This window comes from Diorhabda sublineata, chromosome 4 (assembly GCF_026230105.1).
Source record: "Diorhabda sublineata isolate icDioSubl1.1 chromosome 4, icDioSubl1.1, whole genome shotgun sequence".
Classification (NCBI taxonomy): domain Eukaryota; kingdom Metazoa; phylum Arthropoda; class Insecta; order Coleoptera; family Chrysomelidae; genus Diorhabda; species Diorhabda sublineata.
Genome location: NC_079477.1, coordinates 3042236 through 3056648, shown reverse-complemented (window position 1 = coordinate 3056648; position 14413 = coordinate 3042236). Strand labels below are relative to the sequence as shown.

The 14413-nt window shown below is 31.3% G+C and overlaps 2 protein-coding genes across 3 annotated transcripts in view; both read left to right on the top strand.

Moving 5' to 3' along the window:
* Positions 1–4195, top strand: part of LOC130442641 (ras-related and estrogen-regulated growth inhibitor) — a 32849-nt gene extending 28654 nt beyond the window's left edge. The window contains exons 4-5 of the mRNA XM_056776938.1: positions 1565–1729; positions 3577–4195. Of these exons, the coding sequence (XP_056632916.1) occupies positions 1565–1729; positions 3577–3828 (417 nt within the window). The 3' untranslated portion in view covers positions 3829–4195. The remainder of the gene's footprint in view (positions 1–1564; positions 1730–3576) is intronic.
* A 1183-nt stretch (positions 4196–5378) lies between these two features.
* The window catches only part of LOC130443182 (glutamate receptor 1-like), a 44621-nt gene continuing 35586 nt past the window's right edge, over positions 5379–14413 (top strand). Inside the window, exons 1-4 of one of the 2 annotated variants that reach the window (XM_056777690.1) lie at positions 5379–5506; positions 7417–7569; positions 12129–12386; positions 13192–13445. In XM_056777690.1, coding sequence (XP_056633668.1) covers positions 5422–5506; positions 7417–7569; positions 12129–12386; positions 13192–13445 — 750 coding nt within the window. In that variant the 5' untranslated portion in view covers positions 5379–5421. The remainder of the gene's footprint in view (positions 5507–7416; positions 7570–12128; positions 12387–13191; positions 13446–14413) is intronic. The other variant, XM_056777692.1, reaches the window with a different exon arrangement.

The window sequence follows — 14413 nt, the reverse complement described above, 5'->3', positions numbered from 1 at the left end:
GCTTATTCTTGTACACACGCTTCGTCACTCATTAACAATATCAAATTTTCATTTTTTTCAAAAAAGGTAAACATTTGTCTGCTGCAGGACGGCTATCTTGTAAGGATGTACCGTACTTTGAAGTGCCGCTGAATGCCTCTGAATAGAGCGGAGTGGGCTTCTCACAAAGGCTTCCCTTACTCGTTCAATGTCCTCCGGAGTGCTAGCAGTTCGTTGGGGGCCCGGTGGTTTTTTCTTCAATATTGATCCACTTGTTCGAAGGTTGTTTACCCATCGCAATATTGTGTTACGAAAAGGGACACTTGCATTACGACGGATATTAAACTGACGGCGGAAATCCTCGCTGAGCAGCAGTTACGGATTCGTCATTTCGCACAAAACTATCATAGGCGTACAAGCGTTGGTTTAACGGCCACGGCTCCATCTCAATAACCACCAAGAGCGCCCGTGTACAATCCACTTCAAAACATCCAGTTCCCGTGAATGACCCTGATCCTTTTTCTTCGAACATAATTCCTAGGTATTGGAATCTACAAACTTTTACTGTAAGCTCCTCCTCAACCCCGATTTCAATTTTTTCTTTCACATTTTCCACTACCAAAACTGTTTTTTATAATTATCGCACTCCATACTATTTATTATAAAAACGTACCACATCGTCAATAAGCCAAAAGAGACTTGAAAGAAAATGAATCAAAGCTTTACAAAATTTTTAAATTGAGGTGTAGGAATTTTCAAATTTTCTTCTTACGACGCCGTTTTCCTTTGGAAGTTGCCGATCCGAATGGCTATTGCCGCACGAGAAACCGCAGCTCTGAACATTTCTGTAGACGTCTGTCCGAACCATCTGCGCAAGTCTTCCAGCCATGAATTTAGTTTACGGCCGAACGACCGTTTTCCTTCGATCTTCCCTTTTATTACCAGACGGAGAATCTCGCACGCCTCGTAGAACCTCTACGTTTGTCTTAAGTTCCGTCCAAGATATCCGCAGCATTCGACATTTCGAACGCATCAATTTCTTTTCTGTGGTCCAACTTTCGCATCCGTACAGCAGAACAGGAAAGATGTAATAGCGAAGCATTCTGGTCCGAAGTTCCAGGTTGAGGTTGCGGTTTACCAGAAGTATCCTCATGTTGTTCAGAGTTTTCCGCGCTTGCTCAATTCTTGATCTGATTTCGAGTTTTTGGTCGCATTGCTGGTTGACGAGCGTGCCCAGGTATGACACTTGTTCAATGATCTCTTCATGAAGTCTTAGGGTGGCGTTTTTCCTGCATTTTTGAGAATACCAAGAGTTTGGTCTTGGCCGAATTGCTCACTATATTCTACAATAACCTCCATGAAGTTCTGGTAGGCTACTGGACACTACCACGGTATCATCTGCGCTCTAGTAGCGATAATTTCGCTTGCTCGACTAAAAAAAATTTCAGTAAAGCCGATATTGTACATAATTTAGCTTTTGATCAAAAAATCCGTCATAGTTTCACAAATTTATCGAAATCGATGTCTGTTGAGTAATTAACAATATAAATATTTGAACAAAATTAATTTAATGTTTTTTGTTTAGAATGACGATGAACTTCCATCTTCGGATACAATAAATTGGGCGGATGGTCTTCTTTTGGTTTACTCAATCACAGACAGACGTTCTTTAAATTATTTGAAACGAGTTGGATCCTTAATCGCAGAATCTGACATTCCCGTGTACATTGTTGGTAATAAAAATGATATGGTAAGTAAAGAATTACTAACTTAGTATAGTAGTAGAGTATACATATACAATGAGGTGTTTACAAAACGTCTAGTAATGTTTTTTTATTCTTAAAACTTTTCATTGAAGCCTTTAATACGTCTGTTGTGGTCTTTTAAGCCTTGCGCAGAATGAACGCGAACTTGACGCGCTCTAGACGTTCATGAATGTTGAAAATTGTTTTATAAGGTTATAAGAGAAGTGAGGTTATGTTTTTGACGTTCAGCGCGTAAAAAGTAGAAAGCTGGTTAATTTCGACGTGAAAAACGCGTACAAGCGTGATCGTTGTATCTGTCATCATAGTTTCTCATCAAGTTGAACTATTTTTGTCATTTATAAGGTCTAGAGTGCGTCATGCTCGCGTTCATTCTGTGAACCGCTTTAATGTCAAAAAAGCTGTCAAAATATTTCATAAGCAATAAAGGAGAAAGGTGTTTAACCATTTTCCAAGTCTCTAGGTTTGCATACGTTCCAGTAAGCAGCCAAATAACCAATCAGTGGTTTCAACTGAAAAGTTAATTAGTTAGGTTAGGTTTTTAAGGTCCACATTTGCCTTGATTGGCGAGGAGTAGATCGCTGTTCTCATCATATCCACGCTCTGTCTCGATCGACTGAGTGGTATAGATCAAATCAGCCCTCCGATGGTAGCTACCAGTCTCCTGGTAGACTTCGTTACCCCAAACGTTTCTGCAATGACTTCTCTAGTCATGGGATTAGATCGGGCTATGTCTATATTCAAAACAACAATTATTCAGGAAGAAAAAAAATCACGTGTATGAATGGCAAGAAAAGCTTGGTTAATACTAACAGTTTAGAACTGTTGCAACTTCAAGGCAAATAAATCAAATCTGAGTGTTATATAATGGGCGTGCTCCAACTCGTAAAATTTTAACTTCTGTTAAAATCAACTCGTGATCGTGATTGTCATGAAGATTAGACAACTCGTGACGGAGGATTTTCATTATGAAATGAAAAACAAAAATAAAATATATTTCAGTAAAAATTATTTTACATTCTAAACATATAATAAAAGTATTACATTTTGTATCTATAAGAGATCTCTTCCACAAATCATATTCTGTTGTTTTATTTGACTAACCTAACCTAAACTAACCTAACCTAACCAATTACAAGTGTACATTATGTAATTTTACAAATTACCTAATGTTAGAATACAATTTGAAGGTTTAAGAAATTTAATTTACGGATATTCCAATTCTACAAAGTGGATTAGGTACTAAATTCCAGGTAATACTCTTGAATGAATTCGTTTTGAGTTGTATTATGTACTCGGGGTACCTTTTCGTTTCGGAACATTTTATGCACGAGTGTGTAATGGGCTGACAACTCGTGTAACGTACTATACTTTTTCTACGCCCATTCATGCATGCTACTTACGAAAACGTGTCCTATTTTTTAAGAAATTGCATAATGTGCTGCCTACATTTAGGGGCATCACTATTTCAATCCTAAATATATCTCGCTAGTGCTAAAAGTTTTTTTATTGACTAAATTTGTGTAAATAGACCAAATAAAGTTTTACGTAAATAAAAATTTGATTGTAATTTAATTAAACCAAGAAGTTTTAAGTTTTTTCTCAAAACGTACGTGTATGTTATTGTTAAATGACATTTACAAGGAATGTTGACAATGCGATTTTTGACGTTTACAGACATGGGCGTAGAAAAAATTTCAAAACGATTTGTTCAATAGACTTATAAACTCCATTTTCTCTAATAACGAAATTACGTACAAAAACAAATACAACACTAACAATTACTTTTTGATATAAAAAAATATAAAGTGTTGATATTTTATTTATATTCTAGGTTCATTTAAGGGAGGTCAGCGCGGAAGAGGGCGCCATCTTGGCGAGAAACTTCGAATGTGGTTTTTCGGAAGTAGCTGCGGCGGAGATGGTCGCGCCGGTGGCCGTGGTATTTCAAGAGCTCTGTAGGTCAGTGCTGGCATCTCGTAGAAAATCTAAACACTCGTTATTAGAACGTATGCTCGGTACGAGAACTTCAAATCTACGATTATACGCTAGAGGAAAAAGCGACAGCGCTTTACCTAAAGACTGATAGATGGCGATACGATTTTTTTAGGATATTGAAATGTGACTTTTCTTAGAGAAACTTGTAAAGATCTGATACTTTATTTTATGTATACTGGGAGTAAATAATTGAATTTGATATATAAATAAGTTAAATAATGAAATTGTAATACTCCAGACGCGTTGTACTGTAATTATTTATTATAATATTCAATTATTTATACAAGGAACACTACAGACAACGAAAAAAAGGACAAATCTACTTATACATATTTGTTTTTTCAAAAACTAATGTTACTATAGCTCTAATCTAACCATATGATCTTAATTCGAAATCATTTTTATAAAAGTTTTGTTTGATTTTTGCAGTTCAATAAATATTAAGTGAAATAAAATTGTGTTTTATTATGAACAATCCTTAAAACTAACTAATTTAGTCATATTGCCGAGACTGCAAAGAAGACAAGAGTCAACTTCACACAGTGTCTGGTTAGGTTAGGTTAGGTTAGGTTAGGTAAAACTGGAATTAAATGAAAAGCTTACACAGTCTCCTTCTCGATAGCAATTTAATTTTTCTTTTCTCAGGAAATAGAGCGAGACATAAAGCTGAAAGAAGAGAGTGAAGATGAATTGAGCAAGGAAAATGTAATTTAGCATTGTGAGTACCGAAATTATGCAACAATTTGACAATTAAAGCTGAAGGAATGTCTCGATTTCCTAAAACATTATAATTTCCTTTAGAAACCCTTAGAACGCGTGGCAAAAACTAATTCCCCACCTCAATCTTATAACACTCAAGATTTTCTCGGCCGATGAAAGTATTTCGAACCCTTATCTTCAGGCAAAAATCACATTTACAACCCCTATAATCTAACCTAACTTAACCATTCAGAACTTGCTCTTTCATGAGATTTTTCAATTATGGTTCGAAGGAACATAACAGCGCCATCTATAATATGTCTTCAAGTATTAAAATTATGCATTTTTTAACACATCTTTGTCCAAAATTTTGTATACAACTTTGGTAGACAATTGACTAATTTTCTAAGATATTGGCAAAAACAGATTTCTGGAACTCTAGGGACATTTTCGGGAGCTACTCCACTCTCTTTTATCTATAACTCTAAAGCTGGGATCTACCAATTAGAAATTAAATAAAGATCGGCTTGATCGGTTTTTAAACTTTTATTGACTGGACTATTACGTGATTCTGAACTATTATGAACACAAAAATGATGCAAAGGGGATATTTACTTCCTTTTTAAATCAATTCTTCCTTCCTTTTTTTTGCTTCGAACTTTGATAAGCTTATATCAGCGTTGATTAGAAAATATAACACAAAAAAGCGATGACCCTGTATATTCTCAGATTTTTCAATCACAGAAACATTCTTAGTAATATATGACAATCCGATATAAAATATTAGTAATAACACTCAATTTTTACATTTCCATATTTCCTGTAGAAAAGAAAAAGCATGGAAAAATAAAAAAAATAGAGATTTATTTAATCTAAGGTTGAAAAAAAGGGAAAAGGGTATTAGGAAGACGCAGGCGCCACAACGCCCAGCGTCTCTTTGTTATGAGAATCGGTCCAGAGGCTGCAGCAGTAACGAGACGTTATGGGCGCATCGAATTTGGGCCTTGCCGTTGTTTTTGTCACGTTTTTTAGTGGAATTTTGGCTTCTGCTGAGAAAGTACCTTTGGGTAAGTTATACGTTTGTTTGCAAATCATGGAAACTACTATCGAACTACCACATTTAAGCGCGTTTAACTTACACGCTACACTGAGAAAAGTTCAGTAAACAAATAGTTTTAATTTTTATTATCTGAATTTTTGAGTTCTTCACTTTAGTTTTCATGCAAAAAAAGTTACTCCCTTCAAATACCATGATACACTGAGAGAAGTTTGATAAACAAATAGTTGTTTTAATCTCTATTTCATGATTTTTTGAGCTTTTCATTTCTCTTTTAAGAAACTTATCACGCTCTATATTTCAAAGCTGCACAGTTTTTAAGCTGATTCTCGATTAACTTATATTGAACCTAGTGGAGGCGAATTCATTTCCTGAAAACTCTAAATCAAGTACAATCGTGAGGGTACAACAAGTTTTTTGCATTTTCTTGAATATTTCAAATTCTTCTTCCCATTATTTTCTAGTGTGTTCTCAAAACTGTCTATAACATTTCGAACAACTTTGACTTGAAGCTCTGTACACGAATGTCTTGTTTGTATGTTCTGTCGCGTTATCTGGTGAACAATATGTACAAGATCCTTGCTCTATTACGGAAAATAGAGCTCTAGAGCTCTTCAACTCTTATTCCGCTTTGCTATAGCTACACATCCACAAATCTCACAGTTCCAGAAGGTCATCACCAGATGTGAAGAAACTGGAAAGTCCAAATTCTATTAAATTCCATTCTTAATCCAGAGATTCAATACCTATACGATTTCTGCCCTTGTTGATAGGTTGATAGGTTCTAGGTTGAAATTTGACATTGTCTTGAGTGGGGAACAGCCTAAAAAAGCTGAAGTTTGTTATGTAAACTTGGATTTCCCCTGGACAAAAAAAAAGCATAACGTAGAATCACGTCCGCTGAAGATCTGGATGAAGAAATTAATAATTGGATAGTTTATATCATCATTTACAATCTTTTACAAAATTAGAGGCCAGTTCATTAGTTGTAGTGACTCATAATCTATCAACAACCTTTTCAATCTGAAAAATGTGAATATTTTTGGTTTTCTTATTTGTTTTTAGTTAGTGTTGGAATCGTAGTTGTTTTGAATCGTTAGATTACTTCTCTTTAGGGATTTCAAGGGTCAAAATTGGTTATACATTGAAAAATAAACATCGTCATGGCGTATGCAGTTTGCCGTGAATGCAAAAATTGAATTTAGCCTTGCAAGATTATCAAAAATTAATAAAGTTTACCATTTAGAGGTTATGTTAATAACTTCACTGGCTGTTGTTTTTGTTTTGTTTACTACACAGTTTTAATTCAAAGTTTTTTATCTGGGGGCGATTTTTGTGCTTTTTGCTACGTTCTTTTTGTACTTTACAAAAACTTTCAAATCTGCACCGTACTTAGTGATTTTACAAAACGATTTATTGAATAATTAAGTTTTTCTGAAACGTCTTGATGATCGTATCTTGATGTTTTATGCTTTACAATTATGTTTAGAACAAAAATTAGTATGTGATTTAGAAATAATTGAAGAAAAGATGAAAAATAACCAAAAAGGACAGCCAGTGTTATTAGCATTCCTTTTTTTTCTTTTAAATATTCTTTCTACGTCTACGATACTACTTTTCTGAGTGTAACTTGTATTTGTTCAATGTCCCTAGGGTCCTATTAGGAAAGAACTCTTTTTATTTAGTTTAGTTTTATCTTCTTTCAGATTCCATGTACAAAATATAATACGAACTTATTACCTGCAGGAATGGCGATGTTTTAAATAGTTTTCTGTCTTAGAACTTTTATTATTCGAATCATTGATTCATATTATGAGCCATATATTGAATTATTGCTTGAATTGTATCCTATTCAGATCTTAAATATTGAGTATTGATGAAATCTTCTTTGTCACTGGTGTAAACAACTTGATTTTCTAGGTGCAATTTTTGAACAAGGTACTGATGATGTACAAACAGCATTCAAATTTGCTATGCTTCAGCATAATCAAAATATTTCGAGCAGAAAATTTGAATTCCAAGCTTATGTTGATGTTATTAATACTGCAGACGCGTTCAAATTATCCAGATTAAGTGAGTATCCAACAATTATTTTCAAAATTATTTTGTTAATACTCCATCCAATGTTACTGTAGGTGTAGTTTCGAATTCATTCAGTTCTAGTGAATATCCTATTATATATCAACCGAATCTGCCAAAGAAATCACTCATTATAATGTGTTCGTAGGATGAATTCTGTTTCAATCCTCCATATTCCAATTTATGTTGGTGTTGGAGCTATCTCAATATCCCTTATTTATTTCTTTTAGTCCCTAATATCTTTTACGAAACAAATTGTCCAATTATCCAATTTTAGATTTCATGATTTCCTTCATGAATCAAATTATTCATTTTCTTTCAAATTTCGTGTCTCTGATATCCTTAATAAATCAAATTATTCGATTTCTTGGAAATTTTTATTCCCTGATATCCTTTAGGACTCAAATTATCCATTTCTATCTAAATTTTAATCCCTGATATCCTTTAGGAATCAGATTATCGATTTTTCATAAATTTTCTTTCAAATTTCAAACCCTAATATAATTTATGAAACGAATTACTTATTTTTTTACAAACTTTTTATTTCCTGATATCATTTAGAAAACAGATTATGCATTTTCTTCAAAAATGTTTTTCCTGATATCCTTTAGGACTCACATTATCCATTTCTATGTAAATTTTATTCCCTAATATCCTTTAGGAATCAGATTATTGATTTTTCATGAATTTTCTTTCAAATTTTAAACCCTAATATAATTTATGAAACGAATTACTTATTTTTTTACAAACTTTTTATTTCCGGATATCATTTAGAAAACAGATTATGCATTTTCTTCAAAAATGTTTTTCCTGATATCCTTTAGGACTCAAATTATCCATTTCTTTGAAAATTTTATTCCCTGATATCCTTTAGGAATCAGATTATTGATTTTTCATAAATTTTCTTTCAAATTTTAAACCCTAATATAATTTATGAAACGAATTACGTATTTTTTTACAAACTTTTTATTTCCTGATATCATTTAGAAAACAGATTATGCATTTTCTTCAAAAATGTATTTCCTGATATCCTTTAGGACTCACATTATCCATTTCTATGTAAATTTTATTCCCTAATATCCTTTAGGAATCAGATTATCGATTTTTCATAAATTTTCTTTCAAATTTTAAACCCTAATATAATTTATGAAACGAATTACTTATTTTTTTACAAACTTTTTATTTCCGGATATCATTTAGAAAACAGATTATGCATTTTCTTCAAAAATGTTTTTCCTGATATCCTTTAGGACTCAAATTATCCATTTCTTTGAAAATTTTATTCCCTGATATCCTTTAGGAATCAGATTATTGATTTTTCATAAATTTTCTTTCAAATTTTAAACCCTAATATAATTTATGAAACGAATTATTTATTTTTTTACAAAATTTTTATTTCCTGATATCATTTAGAAAACAGATTATGCATTTTCTTCAAAAATGTTTTTCCTGATATCCTTTAGGACTCACATTATCCATTTCTATGTAAATTTTATTCCCTAATATCCTTTAGGAATCAGATTATTGATTTTTCATGAATTTTCTTCCAAATTTTAAACCCTAATATAATTTATGAAACGAATTACTTATTTTTTTACAAAATTTTTATTTCCTGATATCATTTAGAAAACAGATTATGCATTTTCTTCAAAAATGTTTTTCCTGATATCCTTTAGGACTCACATTATCCATTTCTATGTAAATTTTATTCCCTAATATCCTTTAGGAATCAGATTATTGATTTTTCATGAATTTTCTTTCAAATTTTAAACCCTAATATAATTTATGAAACGAATTACTTATTTTTTTACAAACTTTTTATTTCCGGATATCATTTAGAAAACAGATTATGCATTTTCTTCAAAAATGTTTTTCCTGATATCCTTTAGGACTCAAATTATCCATTTCTTTGAAAATTTTATTCCCTGATATCCTTTAGATCAGATTATTGATTTTTCATAAATTTTCTTTCAAATTTTAAACCCTAATATAATTTATGAAACGAATTACTTATTTTTTTACAAACTTTTTATTTCCGGATATCATTTAGAAAACAGATTATGCATTTTCTTCAAAAATGTTTTTCCTGATATCCTTTAGGACTCAAATTATCCATTTCTTTGAAAATTTTATTCCCTGATATCCTTTAGGAATCAGATTATTGATTTTTCATAAATTTTCTTTCAAATTTTAAACCCTAATATAATTTATGAAACGAATTATTTATTTTTTTACAAAATTTTTATTTCCTGATATCATTTAGAAAACAGATTATGCATTTTCTTCAAAAATGTTTTTCCTGATATCCTTTAGGACTCACATTATCCATTTCTATGTAAATTTTATTCCCTAATATCCTTTAGGAATCAGATTATTGATTTTTCATGAATTTTCTTCCAAATTTTAAACCCTAATATAATTTATGAAACGAATTACTTATTTTTTTACAAACTTTTATTTCCTGATATCATTTAGAAAACAAATTATGCATTTTCTTCAAAAATTTCTTTCCCTGATATCCTTTAGGACTCAAATTATCCATTTCTATGTAAATTTTATTCCCTAATATCCTTTAGGAATCAGATTATTGATTTTTCATGAATTTTCTTTCAAATTTTAAACCCTAATATAATTTATGAAACGAATTACTTATTTTTTTACAAACTTTTTATTTCCGGATATCATTTAGAAAACAGATTATGCATTTTCTTCAAAAATGTTTTTCCTGATATCCTTTAGGACTCAAATTATCCATTTCTTTGAAAATTTTATTCCCTGATATCCTTTAGGAATCAGATTATTGATTTTTCATAAATTTTCTTTCAAATTTTAAACCCTAATATAATTTATGAAACGAATTACGTATTTTTTTACAAACTTTTTATTTCCTGATATCATTTAGAAAACAGATTATGCATTTTCTTCAAAAATGTTTTTCCTGATATCCTTTAGGACTCAAATTATCCATTTCTTTGAAAATTTTATTCCCTGATATCCTTTAGGAATCAGATTATTGAGTTTTCATAAATTTTCTTTCAAATTTCAAACCCCTTATATAATTTATGAAACGAATTACTTATTTTTTTACAAATTTTGATTTCCTGATATCATTTAGAAAACAGATTATGCATTTTCTTCAAAAATGTTTTTCCTGATATCCTTTAGGACTCAAATTATCCATTCTTATCTAAATTTTAATCCCTGATATCCTTTAGGAATCAGATTATCGATTTTTCATGAATTTTCTTTCAAATTTCAAACCCTAATATAATTTATGAAACGAATTACTTATTTTTTTACAAACTTTTTATTTCCTGATATCATTTAGAAAACAGATTATGCATTTTGTTCAAAAATGTTTTTCCTGATATCCTTTAGGACTCAAATTATCCATTTCTTTGAAAATTTTATTCCCTGATATCCTTTAGGAATCAGATTATTGAGTTTTCATAAATTTTCTTTCAAATTTCAAACCCTAATATAATTTATGAAACGAATTACTTATTTTTTTACAAAATTTTTATTTCCTGATATCATTTAGAAAACAGATTATGCATTTTCTTCAAAAATGTTTTTCCTGATATCCTTTAGGACTCACATTATCCATTTCTATGTAAATTTTATTCCCTAATATCCTTTAGGAATCAGATTATTGATTTTTCATGAATTTTCTTCCAAATTTTAAACCCTAATATAATTTATGAAACGAATTACTTATTTTTTTACAAACTTTTATTTCCTGATATCATTTAGAAAACAAATTATGCATTTTCTTCAAAAATTTCTTTCCCTGATATCCTTTAGGACTCAAATTATCCATTTCTATGTAAATTTTATTCCCTGATATCCTTTAGAAATGAAATTATCCATTTCCTTCCAGTTTTTGATTCCCTGATATGATTCAGGAATCAAATTATCTATTTCTACCAAATTTTTAGTTCCTGATATCCTATAGTAATTAGATTCTCCATTTCCTTCCAGTTTTTGATTCCTTGATATCCTTTATCAATCAGATCATCAATTTCCTTCAAAATTTTGATTTCTCTGATAATATATATGAAAAAAATTATCTATTTCCCGCTAAAATATTCTTACCTGGATCTTACCAAGACCTCCATTTCATATCATTGAAATTTCTCAATTAAATTCCGTTAAAATTTTGAGCCTTCCCCCATACCAAGAGAAATTATCTTCATTTTGCTCTAAAAAGTATCTTAAGTCGTCAATTTTTTTTAAATAAACATATTTGAGTCGGGTCATACTCTATCTAACACATTTGGTTCCAAATTGTTTCAGTCATCAATTGTAGGTCACTTCTACATCATTATATCATGAAATAATTCTTTTCTGCAGCAGATTTATCGACTGCCTGACTAATATATGTATTTGTTGCTAAATCGTCCCTTCTAAATGAAAACCAGTTTTGAAAACTAATAGAAAATTGATGTTTCGACCTATTTATCTCTATTTTTATCAAAGAACCAAAATCGAAACGATTCAGAAAAAAAATAGTGTGATAAATAAATGAAAATATTTACAAACTTTTTTTTTAGTATGTACACAATTTTCAAGAGGAGTTTATTCTATGTTAGGAGCCGTGTCTCCCGATTCATTCGACACTCTACATTCCTATAGTAATACGTTCCAGATGCCCTTTGTAACTCCTTGGTTTCCCGAAAAAGTTTTAGCCCCATCATCAGGATTCATGGATTATGCTATTTCTATGAGACCTGAATACCATAAGGCTATAATTGATACCGTTAAATATTATGGATGGAGACAGATAATATATTTGTACGACTCTAATGATGGTAAGCATAACAAATGTCATCACAACGTTTCGAATTATTGATAGATGTATACACAGGGTTAGTTACCTGTATTTATAGGGTCCTTAGTAGGAAAATAGCCATCAAAGTGTGGGCACTGAAAGTAGCAGCAATGCAAAAATTAGAAGCTTTTGAAATGTGGCTGTATAGACCTTGGACTGATAGATTAACCAATACGGAGGTACTGAGAAGAATGGCTAAAGATTTAGAATTGCTTGTAACTATTAACAAAAGAAAAGCGTCCTACCTATACATTTCGGAATGAAAAATACGGTTTGCTACAGCTTATCGTGCAAGGCAAGATAGCAGGTAGGATAAGGTCAGGTAGAAAGGAAAAATCCTGGCTGAAAAACCTACGCGACTGATTCCAAATACCAGAAGCTTCGAATATAATTTATGCGGCGCAAAATAGAGATGTCTATCAAATGATAAAGTCGGAAGAAGAATCCTTTGTCTTCGCAATTCTAACTGTAGATCTTGCCAGCAACGTTTCCAAACTTATTTCTTTAGATATTTTTGTACGTATAATCTCGACGACGAAAAGATTTTTTCATATGGTATTCGATATAAAATATTAAAAAGCATTTAATTGTACAGGTTATTGGTAAATATGGTAAGTAAATGCTGGTTACGTAGGACAAACATCACATTATAAGAAAAATAGAGTAAAGAGTCATCGAAACGTTTTAAATAATACTTTCAAATTAACGTATTGCTCTAAATGGGATAATAGTTTAAATATGTATAAAACAACACTTTGTGGTATGTATTTTCAACATTTTCTTAGGTTTACTCAGACTTCAACAAATTTACCAAGGCCTAACACCAGGTAGTGAAATTTTTCAAGTGACTACAGTTAGAAGAATTAATAACGTGAGTGAAGCTTTATTGTTCCTAAGAGGAATAGAAGAACATTCTAGATGGACCAATAAATACGTAGTTTTGGATTGTTCAACGGATACAGCAAAAGAAATCGTAGTTAACCATGTCAGAGACATCTCGTTAGGAAGAAGGAACTATCATTATCTGTTATCAGGATTGGTGGGTATCAATTTTTCGACACGAATTATTCATAATAAACAATGATACTCCGCGTATAAACTCATATAGGTATTGACTTGCACACAAATATTCGTTACGTTTCGATTTTGAGCTATGTAATACCGTCACTGCGGACATTTCTTTAATAAGGTCACGGATAATGTTGCAGTCGTTCTTGATGACATTTATTTTTAACAGACATATAATTGTGATACCAAATGTTCCATCTAAGGAAAACTATATCTCAAAATAGTTTTATTCGAGAATAAACATGAATAATATCACGATTGATATTTTTTCTTTGGGCTTATTAGGTATGCAAGCCACAACTCTCTGTAAAACACATTATCAAGAGAAGACAATAACCTTCATAACAATCTAGAGCAAATACAAGTCAAAAGTTGTAATATGCATATAATCAATTATAAAAATGATTATGATAAGGTTAATTTCATCAACTTATCCAATGTATGTATCGAAATGTATAAAGAAGTTAGCCAGAAGCCTCTTAAACTTGTTCCACATTTACCCTGCTATGTTTTAAAGCATCTATTACACCCTGTATATTAAATACAAGGGTGTCTCATAAACAATGTCGGCTTTCATCGTACCATTTTTTAAAAAGAAAGCCTCAGAATCGATCAGCAAGCCCTTTAAGATCTTGATAAAACCATTCTTTCGGATTAGATGTTAAAAATTTCACCGTATTCTCAATATCTCTTTCGGATTCATACTTTTTTCTTCGCAAAAATGTCATAATGGATCCGAGTGAATAGTAATCTGACGGTGCAAAGTCTAGACTAAATGCTGGATGTCTGGATGTGGTAGGAGTTGAATACCACCAAGGTCTTCTTGTACTATGTGATTAAGCCGGGTGATAAAACCCGCTTTCAGTTGGATATTCCTCATACATTAGCATTAGCTGTCCACTATATACCTTGGCATTGATAGCTCGACTATCTGGAAGC